The 25,705-nt window shown below is 42.8% G+C and overlaps 1 protein-coding gene across 3 annotated transcripts in view; it reads left to right on the top strand.

Moving 5' to 3' along the window:
* Positions 1-5,130: 5,130 nt before the first annotated feature.
* TTC39B (tetratricopeptide repeat domain 39B) overlaps positions 5,131-25,705 on the top strand; it is a 55,859-nt gene continuing 35,284 nt past the window's right edge. For 2 of the 3 annotated variants that reach the window (XR_013834314.1, XM_079959493.1), the window contains exons 1-2: positions 5,131-5,438; positions 24,691-24,725. Coding sequence is in view for 2 of the 3 variants with exons in the window: in XM_079959493.1 (XP_079815619.1) it covers positions 5,379-5,438; positions 24,691-24,725 (95 nt within the window). In the remaining variant the exon portion in view is untranslated. The remainder of the gene's footprint in view (positions 5,439-24,690; positions 24,726-25,705) is intronic. The other variant, XM_079959494.1, reaches the window with a different exon arrangement.

Below are 25,705 nucleotides of genomic sequence, written 5' to 3'. Positions count from 1 at the left end.
TGACTCCTGCCAACCTAGCAGTTCGAAAGCACGTCAAAGTGCAAGTAGATAAATAGGTACCGCTCCGTCGGAAAGGTAAATGGCGTTTCCGTGCGCTGCTCTGGTTCGCCAGAAGCGGCTTAGTCCTGCTGGCCACATGACTCAGAAGCTGTACGCCAGCTCCCTCGACCAATAAAGCGAGATGAGAGCCGCAACCCCAGAGTCGGCCACCACTGGACCTAATGGTCATGCGTCCCTTTACCTTTTTAAGGAGTGGTGAGGTCTTTTTTAGGAGAATTTTGCTAGCCGTGGATACGGAAGTCTGCTCTTAGAAGTCTAAGACTGCACCGCTCATATTTTTTATTTATTTTTAACACCTGGGTGAATGGAGAACTGGGCAAGAAATAGGAAAAAGCTTTCCCATCATTCCTTACTGAGTCCATGCCTCACCTGAAACAACACAGGTGTTGGATTGCAGCCTGAAAGTTTGCAAAGTAAACTATTGCTGTTCTGAAGTTAAGCAAGCCTGGTCCTTTTAAGAGAAGTGGGAAGGTTGCCTTGGAATCTTACACACGATTCCTTCAGCTGTTGGGAATTAGGAAACAGTGGGGTGTGTAAAAAGAGCTTAAAACGTGGGATAAATCAGCCTTGCACAATATAGAGTTAAGTAGCTGATGAAAGCTTGGACCTGAATCATAGAATTTTGGAGTTGGGGTCATCTAGTCCAAATCCTGCGATGCAGGAATCTCAGCTAAAGCATCCGTGGCAGATGATTCTCTAAAAGAGAGGAGAGGAAAGGAAAGGAAAGGAAAAGGCTGTGCTAACCCAACAAGGGATGAGGGTGAATTTTATTTGTGCTGCCTTTTCTCTTCTGCTTATTCTTGATCTTATGAACTTATCACTTCAACTGCAACACCTATCTCTTTCATTGCAGCAGATCCAATGGGGTCAAGCTGTATTATGTGAGTGATAGAAACCGAGATATGAAAGCTAGGAGCTAAATGGCAACTTAAACCTAGGTTATGGGTGCAACAACGGAATGTCTAGGTGCACTTTTTATATACAGTGGTACCTCTAGATACGAACGGGATCCATTCCGGAGCCCCGTTCGCATCTAGAAGCAAACGTAACTAGCGACGGCACGTCTGCCCACGCGCACGTCGCTTTTCGCCGTTTCTGCGCATGTGTGTGATGTCATTTTGAGCGTCTGCGCAAGCGGCGAAACCCGGAAGTAACACACTCCGTTACTTCCGGGTTGCAGCGGAGCGCAACTCGAACGTGCTCAACTCGAAGCGTATTCAACCCGAGGTATGACTGTATATATATATCAAGAATACAAAGCTGAAAATGAATGAACTGCAGCTAAAATATTATGTTCATTTTTCACACAGTCTAGGCCAGGGGTCAGCAAACTTTTTCAGCAGGGGGCCGGTCCACTGTCCCTCAGACCTTGTGGGGGGCTGGACTATATTTTGAGAAAATAAATAAAAAATGAATTAATTTGTATGCCCCACCAATAACCCAGAGATGCATTTTAAATAAAAGGGCAGGGCACATTCTACACATGTAAAACCACTCTGATTCCCGGACAGTTTGGAGGCTGGATTTAGAAGGCAATTGGGCTGGATCCGGCCCCCGGTCCTTAGTTTGCCTACCCATGGTCTAGTTCTTCCCCTGCCCACCCCCCTAATATTCTTAAGAGGGTCTCCAGAGAGTAGCTGGATGTGGGAAGGCAGAAAAAGGTCCTCCTTTCCTTCCACTCTGCAGTTTTAATCTGAAATCTTAGGCGCAGGACTGTGCCCAGAGCTCAGAAACTGCTTGTGCTAATGAAATTCCCTGTTGGAAAATATGCCCAGAGCAAGGGACGTTTTGAATGCTGGTGAGAGTTTGGAGCAGCTTGTAACAAGGCAGGGAAGGCCCAGAGGAGGGAACCTTAATGAAGATCCCTTTTTTAAAGCCCTGAGAATTCCACAAAGCCTGAGAGGTTCTGTTCTCGAATCAGTTTGAACTTTGAAGGACATAAAGAGCAGAAGCAGGGGGTGTGGATCTATCCAGGACAGCTAGCATTTAAAAATCCCAAGTGCAATATTTCAAACCACACAGTTCTTCCTCTAAATTGGAAATTAGCATTTTCATCATCATCAATCTTTATTACGGTCCAGAGACCCAACAAATCATTACAAAGCAATACACAATTCATACAGCCTACCTCCAGGTTAAACAAGCATTTTGTTCAGAATATATATATATACTACCTTTGCTGGTACCTTTTCTGGGAAAATCAGAGGCTCACTATGTCAGGTTCCTATTAGAAGACTGGACAAATGCTAGAACATTAGCATTTTAGATATTCAGTGTTCTCTCTTGTAAATATTGGGTCTCTTGTATGGCATTACGGAGACCATTAAGAGTTGCACTGTAATCTTACCATAAATATTTGATGGGATTTGGGTTGTAAGCCGGAGTTTCTGAGCCCAATTCAAACTGCTGGTATCGAACATAGAAAGCCCTAAACCAGGCATAGGCAACCTTTGGCCCTCCAGATGTTTTGGACTACAATTCCCATCATCCCTGACTACTGGTCCTGTTAGCTAGCTTTCATGGGAGTTGTAGGCCAAAACATCTGGAGGGCCAAAGATTGCCTATGCCTGCCCTAAACAGAAGGGGTCATGTGCTATTGGAAGGTCTACCTTCATCTATACCAGGCATAGGCAAACTTGGCCCTCTAAATGTTTTGGGATTACAACTCCCATCATCCCTAGCTAACAGGACCAGTGGTCAGGAATGATGGGAACTGTAGTCCCAAAACATCTTGTAGCAGAAACCCCCCCAATCATTCAGTTTGTACAAACTTCACACACACTCACACTCACACACTACACTACGCTTCTGTTATGAATTTATAGAAAAATCAACCATACACCGGATTTGCACTGTTCCACTTTTATTTTACTCCATATGACAAGGACTATCAAAGGGGGGTGGCTTGGTTCTGGTCAGCCATAATCCCTTAAACGTGAGAGCATGTACTCAGGAGCCCTGCCCAGTTGCTATGCCAACCCTGATGGTCTCAGACAGAAGACCATCAACAACGCAACGGACTGCATACAGGATTCAACACGGACTATAACAAAAGAACAGTGATTGGATTCCCCCTCAGGGGGCAGGAAACTGCGACTACCTTTTGTCTTCTGAAAATGACTCATGGGGAGGGGGAGAAGGGAACCAGCCAGGTGACAAGACACTCAGGTTACCACCACAACTTCTCCCTCAACCCCTCCTTTCTGTGATGTATTCATGATGTTTCTGGGGGTGGGCTTGATCTCCAGGGTGGGAATTTCAAATGTTTTTATAAGACCTTGCACACCATTTTTCTGTGTCTTTTCCTCTCTCCTGCAAGTGAGGGGAACACCCTGTTGCAACAGTTCAATAAAGGCCAAGCCTACAGGCTGCTGTTTTGCTCCAAGTTATCCTGGTTGGTGTCTTTGTTTTTGTCCAAGGGAGCCCTTGGATTTTTCCGGTAACAATCTGAAGGGCTGAGTTTGCCTATGCCTGACCTGTACAAACCTGCATGAATGCAAGAAGACAAGCAAGCAATACGGACAGGTTCTTTTGACATTGATGGCACTTATGTGGAACTGAAATACACATGGCACCATTATTCCAGGCCTTCAAATGGGCTCTAAAGAGCCACTTGTCTCATGTCACTTTCTTCTAAGACAGATATTAACTCTGTGTAATACTTGTTTTATTGCCTCAAAGTAAACTATTATAAAGGTTATTGTGCTGGGTTGTTGACATGGGCATAGCTAGGATTTATTTTTTGGCGGGGGGGCAGGCTTTATATTTTGGGGAAGGGAATAACCAAGTTATCTGGGACACAATTGGTCAGCTAGTTAAGTATGTGCTTGATTGGGGGGGGGGCAGCTATGCCCATGATTGTTAATTATTACCAATATTCCCCACCTCTGACTCTACTGTTCTTTTATGGTATTTTGATATCTCAGTGTTCTTTCTTTTCTTTTTGCATTAGAGATATTAGAAAAGGCAGGCACCAACAATGCCCGTCTAGAAATATGTTATTGGGTTGTTTTTGTTTTTATTATGTATTTTGTGTTTTTATGCTGCAACTGTCCTGAGACTTGCGGCTATAAAGCGGTATACAAATTTTATAAATAAATAATAATAAAACGGCCCGTCCCCCCCAACTCTACTGTTCTACTATGGCATGTTGATATGTCGGGGTTGTTTTTTTTGGGGGGGGGGGGTGTTTTTGCACTGGATTTATTAGAAACCACCTCCTAAATGCAGACCTGTCTAGAAATATGTCAGATAACACAAAATGATTAGCCGGAGGTAGCTTTCATAGAACAAAGGATAATGGAACATTTCCCTTTCTCTTAATTTCTGCGGTCAGGACATTTTTGCATTTAGACGCAAATTAAGATCATTATGAGGCTGCCACCAAAGGAATACGCAAACTGCGCCGCGCCTCCGCCGCGCGTCTATAGGAAGCAAAGGCGGAGCAATTCCACAGGCCGGTCCTGCTCGTCATGCAAATAAAGTGGGCGGAGTCGACATGGGCGGAGGAGTCGAACTCGGATGCCGGCAGGAAGCCCACGACGCGCTTCCCCTTCTTCTTTTTTTAAAGGGCACGGTGGGCGGGTCGTGATATGCAGATAACGAGCGCGGGGGCCGTTTCTATAGGTTGGTCCTGCCCGTCATGCAAATACAGTGGGTGGAGTCGGGATGTGTGAGTGTGTGGAGAAACAGAACGCCGGCTACCGGCAGAAGCGCTTCCTTTTTTTTTTTTAAAAAAAATGCAAGGTGGGCGGGGCGTGAAATGCAGGCGGACGAGCGGGCGCTTCCATAGGTCGGTCCTGCTCGTCATGTAAATACGGTGGGCGGAGTCGACACGAGGCAGCGCTCAGGGTATGTGTAGAACGTCGGCTGCCCCCACTTTTTGTGTGTTTTAAATGCACGGTGGGCGGGGCGTGATATGCAGAAACAAGCAGGCGCTTCCATAGGTCAGTCCTGCTCGTCATGCAAATACAGTGGGCGGAGTCGACACGAGGCGGAGCTCGGGGTGTGTGTGTAGAACGTCGACTGCCCCCACTTTTTGCGTGTGTGACTTTTAAATACGGTGGGCGGGGCGTGATATGCAGATGAGGAGCGGGCGCGAGCCGGGCGGGTAGGAGGACGCCGGCAAACAGCCGCCTGAGGTGGATTCAGTCAGAGAAGAGCCGCCGCCGCCAACTGACCTGACGGACTCTATCCTGGAAGGGAAGGGCTGAGGGAGGGTCTCGCTGCCACGGCGCTCCTGGATCCGCTCACATCCTGACCCGAGAGAGAGAGACCCACCGCTCTTCACACGAGACGAGCCCGGCCCCGCGGGGAATATGGCGAGTGTCAGAAATGGAACCGAAGGGACGAGCGCAGGAGGAGGAGGAGGCGAAGAGGTAACGCCGTGGGCGCGGGGGGAGGGGGAGAGGGGGGCGAGAGTTCCGTGTCACACACTCGTGAACGTGTGAACGCCGTTACGCCAGTGCCGAACGCGTGAATCCCTTCCGTAGGTGATGGATGGGCAAGGCGCGTCGGGTTGTTCGTCGAGTTTCCGATATGGGTCGAAAGGTCGGTGCGGGGGAAAGGATGGAGATGGAGGTGGGGGGGGGGGAGAGAATAGGTTTTCTCCTCCTCTCACTTTCTCGCCTCCTGGCGACCAACAGGTGCTGCTGTGTTGGATTTACGTAAAAGCTAAACAAGCTAGAGCTTCGGGCCCCACTCTCTTGGAGACCCAAAAATAAATAAATAAATAAATAAAAACCCTGGATGTACATTTCCAAAATATAAGAGAAAAAACAAATAAAATAAAACCTACATACAGCAACAGTGTTTTGTGTTGTAGGTTCATATTTGTTATGTGAAAATGGCTTTAGATACCTATGAGGTCCATAAATTACCATATAGCATATACTCAATTTAAAAAAAAAACAGCGACAATTTGTTGTTGACAAAGGACAGCTGGGCATATAAAGGGCCCCATTACCTTCAGTTGCTTAGGGCCTCATCAAACTGAAATTCAGCCCCGATGTGACCTCATAAATATCGAATGTTAAGTTCAATAATGGTAAATTCAAATCTCACCCGAAAGGATTGGGGGGGGGGCAGAATAAAAAGACAAAATGGAACTCTTGCATCTTTTTTTTAATGTGATGGTCAGCAGCAATGCTGTGTTGCAAAATTACATAGAATCATTCAGAACTGAGATCTCATTATCCCTTGAGGTGCTTTCGTTGTTTATTAGGTGTACAACACCCTTCGTGTCATTATTATAATTTGTCTAGGGGTGTAGCCAGGATTTACATTGGGTGTGTGTGTGTCACGGGCAGGACACCCACCTGTCATCACCCTCTGTCTGGCTCTGTCTTAGCAGATTCAAAATGAAACGTCTCAGCCACAGTTGTTTTATTTTCTTTTGAGCCCAAGTGCTCAGGAAAAGAAACCCCTGTCAAGATCTTCCTACCGTTTCTACTTTTAGTTAAGTATTTTTATTTATTCATTTGATTTGGCCTAGGCAGCTGCCCCCTGAATTCATCTGTTCAGGAATTGCTTTGAAGCGCAGAAAAGAATTCCAGAGCTGCAGCCTGCAAATAAGTGATAGCAGTTCATGATACAAAGCTTGCAGACATCATGCCCAAGTATCCTCATCTCTTTTTATTATATTTACCATTACACATATATCCCACCTTACTTCCAAGGGGTTCAGGGTAGCATGCATGTTTTCTCCCTCCTGATTTTTATCTTCCCAACAAATCAGTGACTGAGAGACTGGCTCAATGAGGATTTGAACCCAGGTCCTGGTTCAACACTTTAACCACAATGACTCCCACAGTCTCTTCTAACCTGATATGTTTGTGGCTGTCAGAATGCCCCTTATCTGGGAAGACCCCAAAGGTAGATCAGATAGAATATCTCTAGCAGCCTCATGTTAAGTCGTCACTATATATGATTCCTGCAGCTAGCTGTTTTAAGCTGAAGTCATGGTGTTTCTTTTATGTTTTAGAAAGTAGTCTAGAGTGGCCCTCTTCCGCTGTACATTTTATTTCCTTATGGGAACCATGACTGCAATATTTTAGGTCATTTAGGAAGTCAGTGCTCGTACCATTGAAATTCTACACTCTGTAATAATAAACCACCTACATATGACCCCTGTCACCCAGATACTGTGCTGTAAAGAGCAGGAGGAAACAGAATGCCTCATGCTAGAAGTGCTTTGCATAATTCAAAAGAGAGTTTAGTAAAACAATCCAGATGAGCAAGTGGACAAATGATGCAATATGAAAAATATGGAACCAGATAGAGTAGGCATCTATCCTGAATAGGAGCAATCAGAGATGAATTTTAGTTTACTTTTATATTATAGCTGGATTTCTGTGTGTTTTGTCTGAGCTTTTTATTAGTTTTAACCTGGAAAAATGTAATTAATGGCACTATGTACAACCTGAAGTTGGTACTGGGGGTTTGATGAAGGAGATCGTTCTTATCATGGATCATGCATAGCAGCAACACTTGTGCGTAAGATCCTGGCCTGCTTGTAAACTATGCCTTGCCCAGCATAGGTACAACATTGGTATATATCTAGATTTTTGTCAAGACTTTATCAGGGAAAGAAAGGTGACTCAGCAGTCATGCCTAAGCAGCCTTTGTGGTGCTGCTGCAGGCTTCCTTTTCACTTGGCAAATTGCTTGATATGCCAATTCTACTATATCCTAGCCATTTTATTGAATGAGGATGGCTATTATAACTGTTCTGACTGCTTTTTAGGGCTATCTCATCACATAAATTTCTTTGCTTCAATGAATCTTTTAAATATTGGGACATATAATAACACTAAGTAAAAAGTAAAGGTAAAGGACCCCTGGATGGTTAAGTCCAGTGTGACTGTGGGGTGAGGCACTCATTTCGATTCAGGCCGAGGGAGCCAGAGTTTGTCTGAAAACAGCTTTCTGGGTCATGTGGTCAGCATGACTAAACCACTTCTGGCGCAATGGGACACGATGGTGAATGCCAAAGTGCATAGAAACGCGGTTCATCTTTCCACCACCTCAGTGCCTATTTATCTACTCGTACTGGTGTGCTTTCAAACTTGTAAGTTGGCAGAAGCTGGAACAGAGCAATGGGAGCTCACCCCATCATGTGGATTAGAACCACCAACCTTCCAATCAGCAAGCCCAAGAGGCTCAGTGGTTTAGACCACAGCGCCACCTGTGTCCCTTTAATAATACTAGTAGATCATTTAGGAATATGAAGAGAAGAGTAACAACGGGAGTATTGGTTATTTTAAAAACAGTGTATTTTGGATACTGTCCAGAAAGCTTCAGTAAATTGTCTTTTCCTTCTAAATCTGTGCAACACGTATTTTTCACTTTGTGAAGTTAACCATACTGTGGTGTTTTGTTTTAACTTTCCCCCTAATTTACCATTTTCTCTGGGATTCTATTCTATGTCAAGCTTCCCCTTCAGGTCTCTTGTAAGTTTGTCAAGCTATCCAGGGAGTGAAAGTTCAGCAACTTGCCTTTCCGCATATCTTCTTCGTCAGAATCCATTCATATGCTAGTTTTTGGTAGGCAGTTTTATGATGCTCTGCTGGAGTAGACAGTGGTCTAAATGTAGCTCCTTAATGTTAATTTGTCAAAGCTTATTTGTAGCTCACCCTAGATCTCAGGCCTTTTGCATCTTCCTGTAGGACAGACACCCACACTTAGAAACTGGTGGGCTGCCTTCACCTGGGCTGGGCTGAATCAATATAAAAAAGGATCATGGTGGAGTAGACCGCAGTTTAAAGCACTGCACAGGCAGGAAAGCTGTACCCTCACCACAATATGAGTTTTCTTGTTGAAAACACTTCTTCCAAGTTGTCTTTTTTGCAGATAGGATTCCCAGACTGGAAATATCCGCCACTGAGGGGAAGAACAGTTGTCTCTGCTTCCCTCCCTAAACCTGCCGCAAGCTGACAGTTTCACTCCACATCCCAACTGCCTATGGAATACTTAAAATGTATCCAACCACCAGTCTTATACAAATTAAGACCTGGTTCCTAGACCACATTTGGATTACCGTATTTTTCCGTGTAAAACACGCCCCTGTATATAAGACACCTCCTGTTTTTGGGGACCCAAAATTAAGAAAATGGGGGGGGGGGAGATTGCCCTGTGTATAAGACTACCCCCCTTTTAAAATTATTTTTAGTAAAAAAAAACACCCTAGTCTTATACACAGAAAAGTACAGAATCTTTCTTGCAGTAAGCTAGGAAGTGTTCAGTTAGCCATACTTTAAAAGTTCAGTGGTTCCAAACCTGTTATAAAAACAAGGCAGGATTCCCAAATTGTCCCGAAGCTGGTAACTTGTTTTTTTGGTTCAGATATAATGAGAAACTATGGTTAATTGAAGAGTTCCAAGTATAATTGCAGGTTTCTGGGAGGAGTCTGCATATGTAGGCATGCATGAGGCTGATTCATGGCCATGCACACAATTGGTGATTCCATAATGTCTTATTTGCCTCTTGGCTTTAATGGTGAAGCAGGTAGAAAATAGGCTGCAGTTCCTTCTTTTTTCTAAGAATGCTTTTGACTAGAGAAATTGAAAGATGTAAGGATTGGTTATTGGCATATATTATATTGTGTGTGTGTGTGAGAGAGAGAGAACTTGAGTCTTTGAAGTACTCCCCCCCCCCCATTTAAGAGTTAATTAATGTGAGAATTGACAAAAGTATCACTAAAATGAAGTATACAGGATGCAGTTGCCTAAATTAAACTTATTTTGACTTCTGGACCTTTTGGATAAAATGGTGCCATGAACATTTCTAGGTCCTGAATGTTAACCTAACCCTGAGGCTAACTTACACAATTTTTATTCACTTCTGTTTCTCACAGAGATTACATATATCAACTTGCACAACACATTGAACAGTGCAGGCGACACTGGATCCTTTGGTAATTATTACAAGGCTTATGCAAGAGTAGTGTGTGAACCTAGCGGGAAGAAAAGGCAGCCATGGGGAGACACTTTGAGCAGAGAAAAATGTCATGGCTAGGGAGAGTGTTAACCACCACCCCTCTTTCCCCTCCTCGTCTGTTCCTCTTATCATTATTTTTAATCTAGGCTCTGCTACATGCATTTTCATATAAAATGTAGTTAAAAATATGTTTTGCTTTTTAGGAAATGCATATAATAAAGCCTTGGCTATTTAAGAATAAAAACTAGCAAGGGGCTATCAAAGAGAACAATAAATGCCTACGTTGCATTACTACAATATATAATACAGTGTTGATTATGTCCGTTGAGCATAATACTAAGGAGTACATGTTTGTGACATGCAATTGGTGTCCAGGGGACAACATAAAGATTCCTCCATCTTTAAGAAAACTGAAGCCTCTTGATGGAAGCATTACATATCTTCAAGTCAAATTAGAAAGCAAATTAAAATAGCCTTTTACCCTTGTGCAATGCATCTATTTGTCCAATACCAAGTTGACTTGCCTGCTATGAACTATTTCCTACAAATTAAATATCATGGAAGACACAATCAATAGTGCCAAGGTCATTTGAGGAAACTGCCCCTTTGAAGTTTAAAAAGACACCTTGTGTAAACAAATTTAAACTTTGTTTTCCCCTGTTACAATTAACTAGCTGCTGCCACCAAGCAGGGGAAATGCTCATGTCCATGAATCCTGGACTCATGTCTTATTATCACAGACACTATGTGAACATAAATATGTCAATCTTCTCCTATTTGCTCACAATACATTTCCAAGGCAGTTCCCGGTGCTTGGACAAGTTGAAGTTGAATTTAAGCTAGATGGTCATAAAACTGTCTGGATTAAAGAGAAGGCTCAAGAGATGGGAGGCAGACATAGCATCTCTTTGCATAATGACTTGGATCTGATGCTCTACATGTGAATAAGAACTCCAGAGGAAAAAATGTATGAGAGAACAGCTCTAAAGATGTCTCTCCGTTGGAGTAAAGGTTGAAGTACACAAGATCCTTTCAAAATGAAGTAACTGGAGAACAAAAGCGGATGGAACTGGAAAAGTAAAAAGGCAGGTTTTCATAAGGCTCTTGGAAATGGTGTCAAAGGCAAAATGATGACAAGGCTGAGGAGAGTATCCTGAGCTTTAGAAAGGAAGAGGAGTCATTTATGCACAGTACTCTGTGATTTGTCTTTCTCTCCTAAAGTGAATTTTTAATGAAAGACAAGTAGACTGATCTAATGTTAGCATGAACACTTTCTACTTTCTGCTTACCATTAACCCAGTTTGCACACAACGCTAAGCCAAACCATGGCTTAGCTCAGAGTCGCATTGCAGCAGGACGACTGGGAGTACCCACACACGCATTCATGCTTTGCTGTAGCTTGGTTTAGAGTTTCTTGGTTGATTTTAATGCCTGAGATTGGGAAACAAGATGTGCTTGGGCTGCATAAATTACTTTGAAGTGGAAGTAATTCTACTTGCAGAATAAAGTTCAAGACCAGTTTTGCTACCATACTCCAGTTAAATTATGATGGTTTAATGGCAAGCATAGGACTCCTTCCCTCCTTTCTAAAATATATAGTAAATCTGCTAAAAGAACCATCTTTTATGCTGCTCTTATTTTATATTCTTAATGTTGTTTTATTTTGCTAATTTTGGTAAACCGCCCAGATAAAATATGCCGGGTTACTGTAGATCATAAACACATAAACAAAGAAAGGTTTTCATTCATATGTCTTAAACTGCCAAAGGGTTGGTTTTATTCAGATTTCATAACTCGTGGAGTCTATAATTAGCATAAATCCTGATATTGTGCAGCTGTATAAAAGTGCTCTAGCAAACATCCCTATGCACTGAAGTGAGAAATGGACTCAAGACAGCTGGTCATACCCCTTTGGCACTGATGTACCATTCAACCATCAGCTGGCAACTCCATCTTCAGCCTCAAAGAAAACAGGCCCTGTGCATGAAGGGCTCCACCATGCAAAAGAAAATCCTGGATTCCCCTTCTACATGTGTAGGGCCCATTCTCCATGTGGCTGAATATATCTGTGCAACTGAATATACAGCCATCCGGGTGTGTATCTTTTATAGGAAATGTACACTTTTTGTGCATTCTGCAACTTCCATTTCAAAGTGATAACTCAAAAAGCAAGGAACACCAGTTTTGGAAAACTATATAATTTTATACTGCTCTCCCTTAAAGTAGCTCAAGATGATTACGTAGTATTATCCCAATAAGCTTTATTGTTGAGGGAGAATTTAACCTGGTCATCCCTGCTTTATGTCCCTTATTCTAACACTTCTCTTAATGTAATAGTTCTTTCTTTTCTAGAAGGAAGTACAAAAAATATTTTGATGCTCCAAGAACGTATTTTGAAAATGTCAGCCAGCACATTGCAGTTTATTATGCCAATGTGTACTATGCCAGTGTTGTAAGGGAGGTTTCATGTGGCAATAATTGGCCACTAGGGGATTCTCTTGTGGTGTAACTGAGCAGCTTGATATAAAATAATTGGAAGCCACAGAGAACTTGTGTAGTTCTCCTTGGTTAAAATGTACTGCCTGCTGGCCTTTGTTGAAGGCTATTAAAGGATATTTTTCGACCCAGTTTTTGTTTTGGATTAAAGAATGTTCTACATGGTGTCATTTAAACACAATATATGTCATTTAAGGCTCTCTGAAAAGTCAGAACTGCGTGAAGCTTCATATTTTGCAAAGGTTTAGTAAAAACTAAAAAGTAACTGTCATAGAATCGCAGAATTGTAGAGTAACCATCATAGAAACATAGTATTGTGGAGTTCAAAGGACCCCCAGGGTCATCTAGTCTAAGCCCCTGCAATGCAGGAATCTCAACTAAAGCATCCATGACAGATGACCATCCAATCTCTGCTTATAAACCTTGTACTTTGTATTTTGGATCTATGGGCCACAATAAAGCTGGGGGGCGGGGGGGCTTAAAAACCTCCAGTGAAGGGGAGTCCAGTCCACCACTTCCTGAGGGAAACCTTTCCCCTGTCAAACAGCTCTTACTGTCAGAAAGTTCTTCCTGATGGAAGCTCATTTCTTGCAACTTGAATCCTTTGGTTTGAGTCTTAGCTTCCAAAGTGGGAGAAAATAAGTTTGCTCCATCCTCTATTCAACAGCCCTTTAGATCAGTGTTTCCTAACCTTGGGCCTCCAGCTGTTTTTGAACTACAATTCCCATCATCCCTGACCACTGGTCTTGCTAGCTAGGGATGATGGGAGTTGTAGGCCAAAAACATCTGGAGGCCCAAGGTTGGGAAACACTGCTTTAGATGGCTATCATATTTCCTTTCAGTCTCCTCTTTTCTAGGCTAAACATGCCCAACTCCCTCAACCATTCCTCATAAGGCTTGGCTTTCAGACCCTTGATCTTCTTGGTTGCCCTCCTCTGCACACATTCCAGCTTGTCAATATCTTTCTTAAACTGTGGCGCCCAGAACTGGACACAGTACTCCAGGTGTGGTCTGACCAAGGCAGAACAGAGTGCTACTATTACTTCCCTTGATTGGGACATTAGACTTATTGATGCAGCGTAGAATAGCATTAGCTTTTTTTTGGTGCTGCATCACACTGTTGACATGGTTAGACTGGTCTTGAGAAGAAGGATTCTAGGCCAATGCTGCAAATTCTATACAGTGGTACCTCAGGTTACATACGCTTTAGGTTACAGACTCCGCTAACCCAGAAATAGTACCTCGGGTTAAGAACTTTGCTTCAGGATGAGAACAGAAATTGTGCTCCGGCGGCGTGGCAGCAGCGGGAGGCCCCATTAGCTAAAGTGGTGCTTCAGGTTAAGAACAGTTTCAGGTTAAGAACGGACCTCTGGAATGAATTAAGTACTTGAAACGAGGTACCACTGTACCTCGTTTCAACTAAAATGACGTTTGTACTGCCTTTTTTGTACTAACCTTATTTTAAGAACCTGTTAAAGTTGCCGTTATTTCTGCTGCTTTTTGACTTCACATGAAAGTGCATCAATGTACAAAATGTGGAATATAGGATTTTCCATTACAGAAACAATGTTCTTCTTCTGTTAATTAGTACAGAATATTTGATTCCAAAACTGCTTCAGCACACTGGGCTTTTTATTTATTGAGATGAAGCCCAACTTATTCCTTTATTTATTTATTATACAATATGTAAAGCTAAAAGAGGTAAAAAATGTACAGTATATAAAACAAGTAATGAAATTGTTTTGATAGTGCTTTGGGACTGGAGTTATACGGTGCCTAAATGAGAAGCATAGCAAGATTTTCACAGCTGCATTTTGTACTAGCTGCAGCGTCTGAACTGTGTTCAGCAGCAGACCCATATAGAACACATTGCAATAGCTCAAACACAATGTTATTAGAGCACAAAGCACAGTGACCAAGCTCTCCCTGTCTAGCAAAGCCCATAGCTGGTCAACCAGGTGAAGCTGGAAATCACGTGCATCTAGTAAAATAAAAATCTAGATCAAAACATTACAGAGCAGGTTGAATTTATATATTTAAAAATCATTTTGGGGGGGGGGGACCCATGAACCTCACTCTGTTATTTTTTATCCATCTGTTACTCCAAAAGGGGGGCTGCCGAGAAATTGTGAGGTAGCTACATTGCGTGGCAAGTCCTGACCCCCCCCCCACTTGGTTGAATAAAGACACATGACTCAAATATTTAAGATTAATGGGCTAAAAAAGGCCACAACTTTATTGGTTACAGATGATGAGCGGTATTGGCTTAGGCATTGGATCTAACCAACCATATCAGACTCCAGCCTGTCTGCAGGGAGTCCGGGAAAGGTTAACCACCAATAGGGGGAGTCCCCCTGATGCACATCAACTAGGAGCTCCCCTGGGGGTCACCGATAGGGGTCGTGCCTTAGGCCCTAACCTCCCTAGGCTTTGGACAGGGCCACGCCCCCTGGAATCCTTTAACGGAATACCCTTCAATATGTGGGGCAGGTGAAGGCGCTACCTCCCCTCTTCTCTTCTCCAGAAATATTTCAATGCCTAACCGCCTAACCTTAAAAAGTTGTGACAATTTGCTACGAGGTAGGCAAAAACCAAGTGGCTGGTGCCAATTTGCCAAGTGGAAAAATTCCTATCAGGCCCCTCAACGGCGACCAACCAAAGTCCATAGCAAGGTCAAAAGAGATGAAAACCTTAAAAGACGGGAGGGTGGGGAAACCGAAGCAGCTGAAAGCCAGAAAGAGAGAGATCTCCCGCCTGCGTCCTGCTTTTATTGGGCAGGCCACACCCCTAGACCAACCAGATTGGTTGGCCTGGCCAGTGACACAGCTGGGAATCCCCCAGTCGTGCAGGGCTGGCCACCCATCCCCTGCACACACACGTGGAGGGGTCGTGAGAGCCCGCAACACCACCTCCTCCTTAAGGCGGAAGTGGCCTTGCAGTCAAGCACAAAGGCTCATATGAATAAGTTTCTAGAGCAGCATGGCCTATGGAGTTCCAAGGGAAGACAGGAAGGAAAGATGTTGGTAAGCCAACATGAGGGTTTTTTTCCTTCCTTTCTTTCTTTCTTTCTTTCTTTCTTTCTTTCTTTCTTTCTTTTTTTTTTTTTTTTGGAACATGCAATACAGTGTAATGGAAGGAGAGGAGCAGAAAACAAGCTATGCAGTATTTTATGGTCTCCAAAAAGTTGTTCATTCTCTCCTCTATGCAAACAAGCACCCAGAGGATATTTTTGCATATCGCCGTGAAAGTTGTCTGCTACCCAGCTCAGAAAGGATCAGATGGAATAGTTCTCATGCAAACCAAACACAGTGGCAAGAAAGCCCCTTAGTAATATTTAACTTCTGTAATGTCAATGAATAATCATTGCCTTGACTAAACATTGCATGTTTGGAATAGAAAAAAAAGCTTTTTGCATAACCGACCTGCAGTGTCTACACTGAAAATACCCCAAAATCTGTAGTACCCCCTGTGGCTTGGTTCCAGATTTCATATATTTCAAGACAGGAAAGCTTCCCTGCTGCCATCTATATTTTCTTTTTTATATATAACAGGCTGGCTGGGGCTGATGGGAATTGCCCAAATCATCTGGAGGGTAACAGATTGGGAAAGGCTGCCCTACTACAGTACAGAACTGACCAAAGTTGTCCATTAAATAGAGCCAACTCCCCATTTACGTGAGGGTTGCATTCTGAGACACTGTATACATTGGTGGGGTGTGTGTAAGCCCACACCATTCCGCACCCAACTGCTTCTGGGGCCAAAAATGGTGCATGTGTCAGTGGTCACATGTGGCTCGAACGCGTGCAGATGGTGGATTGCATGTATTCCACCTCAATCATCAGTCTGGCCGTTTGATGTACTTGGATTGAGGTGGTCTGACTTTGGTTCCTCTCTAACTTTCCTGCTCCTGTCTGCTCATTCTCTGCACAAAGACTGGGGGACACACATGAGCCTGTTTTTTTGCCCAGCTCCCAGTTCAGCAAATGTATAGCATAAATTTGTGGTCGTCATCTTCCAATGCAACCATAAATCTATTTAGAGATTTTTTACTACTGGAGGGTAGAAGACAAGTCTTGTTGTCATAACAGCTAAAGAAAAATGTGGATAGAGCTGGAAGCAGATGGCATGTATAAATAGACAATGAGCTAAAGTAAAACATGTGAAGACAAATGAACTTCTGCTGTTTCTCTGCACTCTCAGACTGGCCACACTGAATCTGTGCCAAAATCAGCTGGCTATTCTTTGCTGTTTCTTGACAAAATCAAAGCTGTGTCCAGATATAGTGCTTTAATCCAAATTACATTAAAAGACACAGACATTGAGCTGTAACCATCCCTTCCCTCAAGGTTTTAGAGAGACTTTTGAGCTTAGCAGAAGAGCTTAATAGTGCCAGCTACTTTAGTGTTAAGTGTCAATTAGTGGCACACAGGCAGGTAGGTTTAACTGGATTTTTACAGTTGCATATGCTCTTCATACAGATTGTCTTCCACTTGAAATGTCCAGACCACTATAACAAAATAATTGGATAGTAAATGGACTATATTCTAAGACTCTGAATTTAAAATTCAGGTTAAAGTTTTGAAAACAATGATTTTGAGCAAAAATTATATACAGTCTATATTAATCTGGAAAACTCTTAAGTCGATTTTCACTGTGAACGTTCTTTAAAAAAAAGCAAAGAATTTAATCCATCAGAATTCAATCCAGTTTCTAAATCTCATTAGAGTCAAACACATGCCTGAATTCATCCTGCTCAAAATCAATGGGACTCAGAAGGTAAGACTGCAGTCCTAACCCCACTTACCTGGGAATAAGCCACACTGAGTTCAGTAGAGCGTACTTCTGAGTAGACATGTTAAGGATTGCACTGTAAGTCCACAAAGGTCATAATTTTTTTCTAATCCTTTTTCTGATAATGCATTATTGGGTTGGGTCACTGATGGCACATCAGTGGCTAAAAATCTGGACATTTCTCTCTGAACTGCCTGGGATTGTTCTTATTCACCTAAACTAATAATAATTTGACTAAACCATTCCAAGGTAGTCTTGCTGGTACTGCCTTTAAAGAAAAGTCAAGAAAAGAGGTTTAAAGACTCTCAAGGCAGTTTTTAAAAAAATGTAGTTTACACACCAACAATTGGGAAACACTTGCCTGCAAGCGCTCCAATTGGAGAACAGCCTTTACCAAAGGTGTAATGGGCTTTGAAGATGCTTGAACACAGGACGCAAGGGAGAAACACGCTAAGCGGAAGGCACGCTTGGCAAATCCACACCGTGATCAACTCCCACCCAGAAACCAATCTCCCCACTGTGGAAGGACATGTGAATCCAGAATTGGCTTCCACAGTCACTTACAGACTCATTGTTAAAACCATGTTTATGGAAGACAATCTTACTTGGCTACGAGTGATCGCCAAAGAAGAAGAAGAAGAAGCCCTTAAAAAACAACACCAACTGCTACATAGAAACATGAAAGCTGGAGTAGGTAGTACATGTTCAACCTTTAAACTCTTTTAAAAGTTAGAAGATACCATTGGTGACTAATGATTCTTACTGATACTAACGTTTGACGTTTGCACAATTTGTTTCCACACAGCAGTGAAGATGGATGGGCTCTGTTGAATGTGATGAAGGGAATGGGGAAGTATTAAAAATTGTCATGTGAGTGCTACAAAGGGCTGCTTCAACCAGGCAAGATTTGGGCAATTGTTGCATAAACACATGGAGTTACAGCGTTGAAAGTCTAAGTGCCTTAGGCTGCCATCCTATGCATGCTTACATCAGAGTAAGTCCCATTGGACTCAATAGGCTTTACTTCTGGGTTGGCATGAATTTCACTATTTAGTTTTACAACAGGTTGCTTGTGCCACAGTCTTTTGAGGGAGAAGTAAAAAGGTTGACCACAAGGGAGCACTCAATGCAAAAGGATTTGCTTCTAGTATCTCCATAGTAGAACAAAGGTAAAGAAGACAAGCAGCAATTCATAAGCATTGAAGATCCATATGCTCTTCTCATGAAGATGGCAACAGTCTTTAGATCGGGGGTGTGGAATATGTGGCTATCCAGATGTTGCTTGACCACAACTCCCAGCATTGCTGACCATTCTGAGTAGGAGTGGAGGGAATTGGAAACCAACAAATCAGAAGGTTCACAGTTTCCCCACACCTGATCTAAATGCAGAAATGTACCTTGAATGTGAGTGTTGTCTATGTCTACAGTGGGGGTGGCTAAACTGTGGACCAGATATGACCCCGCAAGCTACAGGAAGAGACCCACCAGCCCCCACAGCTTTATTTCCTAATATCAGTACTGTAGTGCTGACCAGTGAGCTCAGGAGATAGAACTGCCTTCTCTTTAGAAATTAAAAGGCAGCACCCACCCAAGCATTGTTCCTGGAAAAACTCTCAACCATTTGGTCTGGTGCCTCAGACTGGATCCAGCTTCAGTCTGTTGGCTCTCATCCAGTCCCTTACCGAGACAAGACAACGGTCCAGCACATCCGCTGCCTCACCTGAAGATGTAAAGCAGAAGTAGGCTGAAGAGCACTCCCCAAGCATCACCCTCTGGAAACGACCATCTAAGTAGGACCAGAACCATCATAAAGTGGTGCCACCCACCGCCAACTAGGACAGCTGCTCCCGAAGAATACCATAGTCAATGGCAGTAATGAGACACTGCAAGCTTTGGACTTGCTCACTTGCAGCTCCTTGCAGCCACACCAGAGAAGAGTGGAAGCTTTTGCTTCTGATTTTCAACAACTCAGTATGTCATCCAAATCCCAGACAGTGAACCGCTCTGATTATTCTGTGAACTGCCCTGAGACCTGCCGGGTATGGGGGGGGGGTATATAAATTCAAATTTTTATTCTTATTCTTATTAATGGTAACTGGTTTGTTTGAAACAAGCAATAATTAAGATTAAGCACAGTTTGTTGGTTTTGCATGATATAAGCAAACTGCCAAAACCCCTTCAGCTGCAAACACACTGAGCAGACACCAACCACAGTGGTGTCCAAACTTTTTTTCAAAGAAGGCCAGATGTGATGAAATGAAGGGTTGTGAGGGCCAACCGAAGGGGCCGAATTAAACCGACCGGTGGGCCGGATTAGGCCCCTGAAACAGACTTTGAACATGCCTGGGTGTGACATCTGAAGCGGGTCATTGGAATAATCTTTCATTTTCCAGTTCAGATCTCCACTTATGTTCTCATTATTTCAGTTGGCTTAAATTTAGAAGATAGACTGTTATCTTAGATTGAAAACAGTTTGAGTTCATTTTTTTACAAACAAGTAATGTCTTCCTTTCCCCCCTCATTTAAATAGGTGCTCAAGATAACTATTATTTTAGTCCTATATTTGGAAAGAACTGATTTCACTATAACAATTTAAATTTATAACAACACTGCTACCTAGGCTGGTCTCTGAAGATACAGTGGTGCCCCGCAAGACGAATGCCTCGCAAGATGAAAAACTCGCTAGATGAAAGGGTTTTCTGTCTTTTGAGGTGCTTCGCAAGACGAAAACGTCTTGTGATTTCTTGCGATTCCCCCCCCTTTTTCTAAGCCGCTAATAGCGCTAAGCCACTAATAGGGGTGCTTCGCAAGACGAAAAAACCGCAAGACGAAGAGACTCGCAGAACGAATTAATTTCGTCTTGCGAGGCACCACTGTATTAGAAGTTTGCAGTGGAGACGAAACAATGTAATGGGGCTGTAGCAAGAATTGCATCATAGCAAGAGTGTCCATGAAGCATTATTAGTGTGTAGTGAGAAATGTGCATAGCAATAACATGTTCACTGTTAGTACAAGTAGATTTTAAAAATCCTATTGTATGATTTTGTTTCTGCTTCAAGAAAGAATCTATCATTATGGACTCCATGGTAGCCAACTCTTTGTTAGTCCTAGGCATATTTTTGTAAATGGCACGTTAAGGTGATGCCGCCAGCCCATTAAGAGCATACCAAGAAATGCCTACTGTCTCCTTTGGACATGTATCGTTTTAGCCAGGTATGGTGTCAGCATACCCTCAGGACTGAGTGGGTATTCCTGCCATGGGCATGGTGAGGCCATGTAGATAGATATGTAGATAGAGAACTTCATACATTATTGTTCCCTCTACATTTCCAAGAGTCTCTTCTGCTGAGAATTCAGAGATCTATCTCAGTAAAGAATTCACAGTAAAGCCAATAAGACTCAAAGGTGCGCATGACACTCTAGCAAAAACATTAGGATATTTTTTAATTGTTGCCCAGTTTTGTTATGTATACCCCACTGACAATACCGAGAACTTTTCTTGAAAGGCAGGATATGAGTATTCTCATAAAAACAATACTTTGTGTTTAAAATAACATCAGATAAACACATTTACAGACCCAGTTTTAAAAATTTAATATGCTGTTTCATCATAGGATGATGGTTTGAATAAGTTACACAACTAGAACTCTTGCTAATTTCCCCACCTTATGAGGAAGAATAGTTAAACCCCAGTAACTGGAAACTAATCACTTCCTTCAGTTCTTCCATTAGATCTTGTGACAATGCACCTTTAGAAAGTAGTTCAATATCCTGCCTGGTGCAGGGGTGGAGCAAGTTTTTCAAGGAAGCTCATTGCAACAGAGATTCTCAGACTTGGTGAGCAATAGCCCTGAAGGATGCAGGTGTAGCCCAGGAAGGGAAACATACACCCTGAAAGTTGTATTTGGAGTGTTTTAGGGCCAAGAACAACAATTAATTGTTGTTAATAATACGGCTTTTTTAAAAGTGTGCATAAACTGAACACACTATTTGATGGAACATAGCTATGTCTCTGTGCTAATTTCCTGCCCAAAACGATCCCTGCACCCCATGCTGTATCTGATAGTCTCCTGACTACGAAAGTTCATGACACAATAAATTAGTTTATTCTTTAAACTGCCACTTGGGTCTTTTTTAAAAGCATCCTTGTAATTCTCTATGAAACCTCTTCTAGTTTTCAGTATCCTTCTTGAACTTTCCTGCCCAATATTGAATACAGTACAATGTTGAATAAATATGCAGTCTCAACACAGCAAACATAAATCCCTATGTATCTGCTTCAATCAGATAGCAGTAACTGGTACCTAGTTTGCATATAGAGAGCTTGCCAAGTTTAGAATTCTACTGCCAGCTACTTGGTAGCCAGTGTCCATAATTTCTTGTGACCCAATGGTGTGTTCCTACTAGGGATGTGAATGATGCTTGTATTTTTCAAAATTGCCTATGAAATATTACAAAATTTGCTATTTTGTGCGCACATTGAGCAAGATTCCTTGAGTGTTTGTTGGATTATGATGCGTTGGTTCATATTATTTTCAAAAATAAATAAAATGGGAGGGGGACCTCTTTTTTTTGTAATAATCAATCCTGCTACATTACTGTCACTTAATGCAAGTCATAGCCTTTCCAAATGCACATACATTGTATGTCTGTAGTAAAATTACACAAATCAAAACATGTTATCCGTTACGTGGCCCAAATACATGTTGCATAACACACATAATTTTTGAAAGCAATTAGGAAATTTGATGAAAGAGAATCAAAAGAGAATGAGCTGTGAAACAACATGGGCTCAGTAATTGGCAAAAATTGAAAAGTGGGAAAACATCACAAGTTACATCACTTGTCCCTACTCACTGTTTAGTTAGTTAATTAAAATCATGAATTTGCAACAAAAGGCTTGAAGAGATTTACAACAAAAAATAAATTAATAAAAATACCCCCAAAATACTTCCCCAAATAATAATTAATTAATTAATCAATTAATTAATCAATTAATTAAAAATAATAAAAATACCCGAACATAAACATTACTTAAACATGTTTAAGTAATGTTGCCATAAAACTTTATTACCCATTGTTGTAAATATATATTCTTACATTTCTATCCTTGGAAGGGAAAATTGTGCCCTGATTTAACAACAAAGGCATGCCAAATGAATGAACTGTATGTTGCCCTTATGTGACACACTCATCCAATTGTTGGCACACCAGGGGATGGTATCTGTAACAGATTGTCCTGTTAGTCAAGTTCTTAGAATTGCTCCTCTTTTTTTAGAGCATCTGATCTAAGTTCATAAGAGGTGAAATGCAGTCTAGGTAACATAGCAATGCATTATCCTATTCTGCCTCTAAATACAAAAGCAAACAAATCCCAGATTACTTGTGTGTCCCCAGCTTGGTCTTTTTTCATGAAGCAGTATTAAATCTAAGTCTCTAGTCTAAGACAATCAATACATTTATAAGCTGACTGCTATGTGTACAAACCCTCTGAAATTCAAGTTGAAATGGCTTAATAATTTGCTAGAGGGATAATAACTAGCTGTTGTTGTGTGTCCCCCGCTGATCCCCGCCCCCTTGCAAAGATGTCCATTCTGTCAATTGGGGGATGAATAAGATCCACAGATCTGATGCACGTTTGTGGCTTTTTTTAGAGAACCATCGGTATCAGTGTTAGAAACTGAGATATGAAAGCTAGGAGCTAAATGGCAGCTTAAACCTAGGTTATGGGTGCATTAATGGAATGTCTAGTTGTAGTTTTTTATAACAAGAATACAAAGCTGAAAATGAGTGAACTGCAGCTAAAATATTATGTTCATTTTTCACATGGTCTAGTCCTTCCCCTGCCCACCACCCTAATATTCTTAAGAGGATCTCTTCTCCAGTCTTCAGAGAGTAGCTGGAAGTGGGAAGGCAGAAAAAGGTCCCCCTTTCTTTCCACTCTGCAGTTTCAATCTGAAATCTTAGGTGCAGTACTGCACCCAGATCTCAGAAACTACTTGCGCTAATGAAATTCCCTGTTGTAAAATGCGCCTAAAACAATGGGCGTTTCAAACACTGATCAGTATGCCAAAGACACTCAGCTCTACATTTCTCTTTGTCATCTGAGTCTGGCATGGCTGTGAAGGTGCTGAGCTAGTGCCTGGATATAGGAATGGTCTGGGCGAAACCCAATAAACTACCATATTTTTCGCTCCATAGGGCGCACCTAGTTTTTAGAGGAGGAAAGCACGAAAAAAAATATTCTGAATCAAATGTTGCACTAAACTATTTAAAGCAGCAAAGCGGGCAGCTCCTGTCTGCTTTGCTGCTTTAAAGCGAGCCTCAGAGGAGGGTAGGAAGGGGAACCATGGCTTATCTAAGTCCAGTTAATAATGCTGAGCCTGATTTATGGCTGTCGAGATTAGCCTGGCCTTCTCAGTGGAAATCTGGGGAGGCTGAGGTGGACTTTCCAGTGGTCAAAGTGTGGTTGTGTCTTCCTGCCCGGCATCTATTCTACTTCGAAGCAAGCCACGGAGGAGGTAAGGAAGCGGAGCCATGGATCCTCTGCTCGCAACTACAGCGGATTCCCTCCACTTTGAAGCAGGAAAGTGGGAGAGGAGCATACACGAGTGTAAGCTGCTCCCCTCCCACTTTGCTGCTTCAAAGGGAGCCCGGGAGGAGGGAATCCGCTGCCTTCGCTAGCAGAGGATCCATGGCCCCCTTCCTTCCCTCCTCCGTAGTTGCTTTAAAGCAGGAAAGTGGGAGAGGAGCCGCTTACACGGGTGTAAGTGGCTCCCCTCCCACTTTGCTGCTTCAAAGTGAGCCACGGAGGAGGGAGGGACGGACGGAATCCCCTTCCCTCCCTCCTCCCCGGCTCAGGTCAGCAGCAGCGGCTCTTGCTGGCTTTACAATGAGCCGGAAGAGCTGCGCAGAGCGTGTCAGCAGCAGCGGTTCTTGCTGGCTTTGCTCCATAGGACGCACAGACATTTCCCCTTACTTTTTAGGGGGGGGGAGTGCATCCTATGGAGCGAAAAATACGGTATATATAGTGGTACCTTGGTTTAAGAACAGTCTTGTTTAAGAACGATTCGTTTTACGAACTCCACAAAACTGGAAATAGTGATCCATTTTGCAAACTTTACCTTGGTCTAAGAATGGAATCCAAACAGTGGAAGGGAACTGGCGGGGGAGGCCTCATTAGGGAAAGCGACTAAGAACGGTTTCAGTTTAAGAACAGACTTCCAGAACAGATTAAGTTTGTAAACCGAGGTACCACTGTATAGTTCCCAGATCCAGTGAATTGGTGTTCAGCTGGTTCTGAATGCGTTTGTTTACACAAACTGAATGTCAGCTCCGGCCAACAAGAGTTTGAAATGTAGTGTAACCAGTTTCAGCTTACTAACAATTTATCCTTACTAATTTGCAGGAAAGCTTTGAGGATGCCTTTGAAAACATCCCCGTGTAAGTATGATTTTTTAAAAACCTCATTCTCCTAATAGAGATGCTGGGAAGAAAGGCGGAAGTGAGAAGTATACATTTAAATTAAATGTAGTGTTATCCTTTCTGCTCTTTTTATATCACTTACTTCCAACACTGCTTCTCCTTAACTCCTCATGTTCCTGCTACTTGTTTCCTTCTGTATCTGCAGAACGTAGTTAACCTACTGCTTCTTCCCTATTTCGTCAGCTTATTATTGTAATGACTTTCAACTTAGGGCTTCTCAGCACGTTCCCAGTCTCTTTTCATCTCAGCTTGTGGTTCAGAGAAGAGAGAACAAAAGTCACTCTATAGCAGTGTTTCCCAACCTTTGGTCTCCAGCTGTTTATGGACTACAATTCCCATCATCCCTGACCACTGGGTCTTGCTAGCTAGGGATGATGGGAGTTGTAGTCCAAAAACAGCTAGAGGCCACAGGTTGGGAAACACTGCTCTATAGTGTCCATAGGTCTGCTTACCCCCTTTTAGGGGTGTGGCGGCCTTGTGGGATGGCCAACACCTCCGTCCCGCCAATGATACAGGGCTGTGTGTTCGGGTCTGATCCTTGCCGGAGCGCGAGCTTTGGCTGACACTCCTGGCTTGAAATCCTGCTCCACATCAGCCTGCCGAATTGGCCAATGGCAGGGTGGCACGGAGGGTGGGGCTCTCCAGGGGCGGGCCTGAGGGAACAATCAGGCTTCCCTCAGGTCCGCTCCCAGGGGGTTTAAAACAGCCTACGCCAGCCCCCGACACCCACTCCCGTAATTTTGCACTTACTCATTGAATTGACTTTGCTATGGCTGCAGTGGTCACTGTATTTTGGGGGCTGAATAGGAATTTGCCTATCAGGTGAATTGGCTATGCCCTGGAGGTTTTGCTTACCTTGTAGCAATCATCACAACTTCGGCAGTTTAGGCACTGGGTAACCTTAGTTTTAAGGGACGCAGGTGGTGCTGTGGGTTAAA

Source organism: Podarcis cretensis (genome assembly GCF_951804945.1).
Source record: "Podarcis cretensis genome assembly, chromosome: 17".
NCBI lineage: Eukaryota > Metazoa > Chordata > Lepidosauria > Squamata > Lacertidae > Podarcis > Podarcis cretensis.
This window is presented reverse-complemented; position numbering and strand designations above follow the sequence as displayed.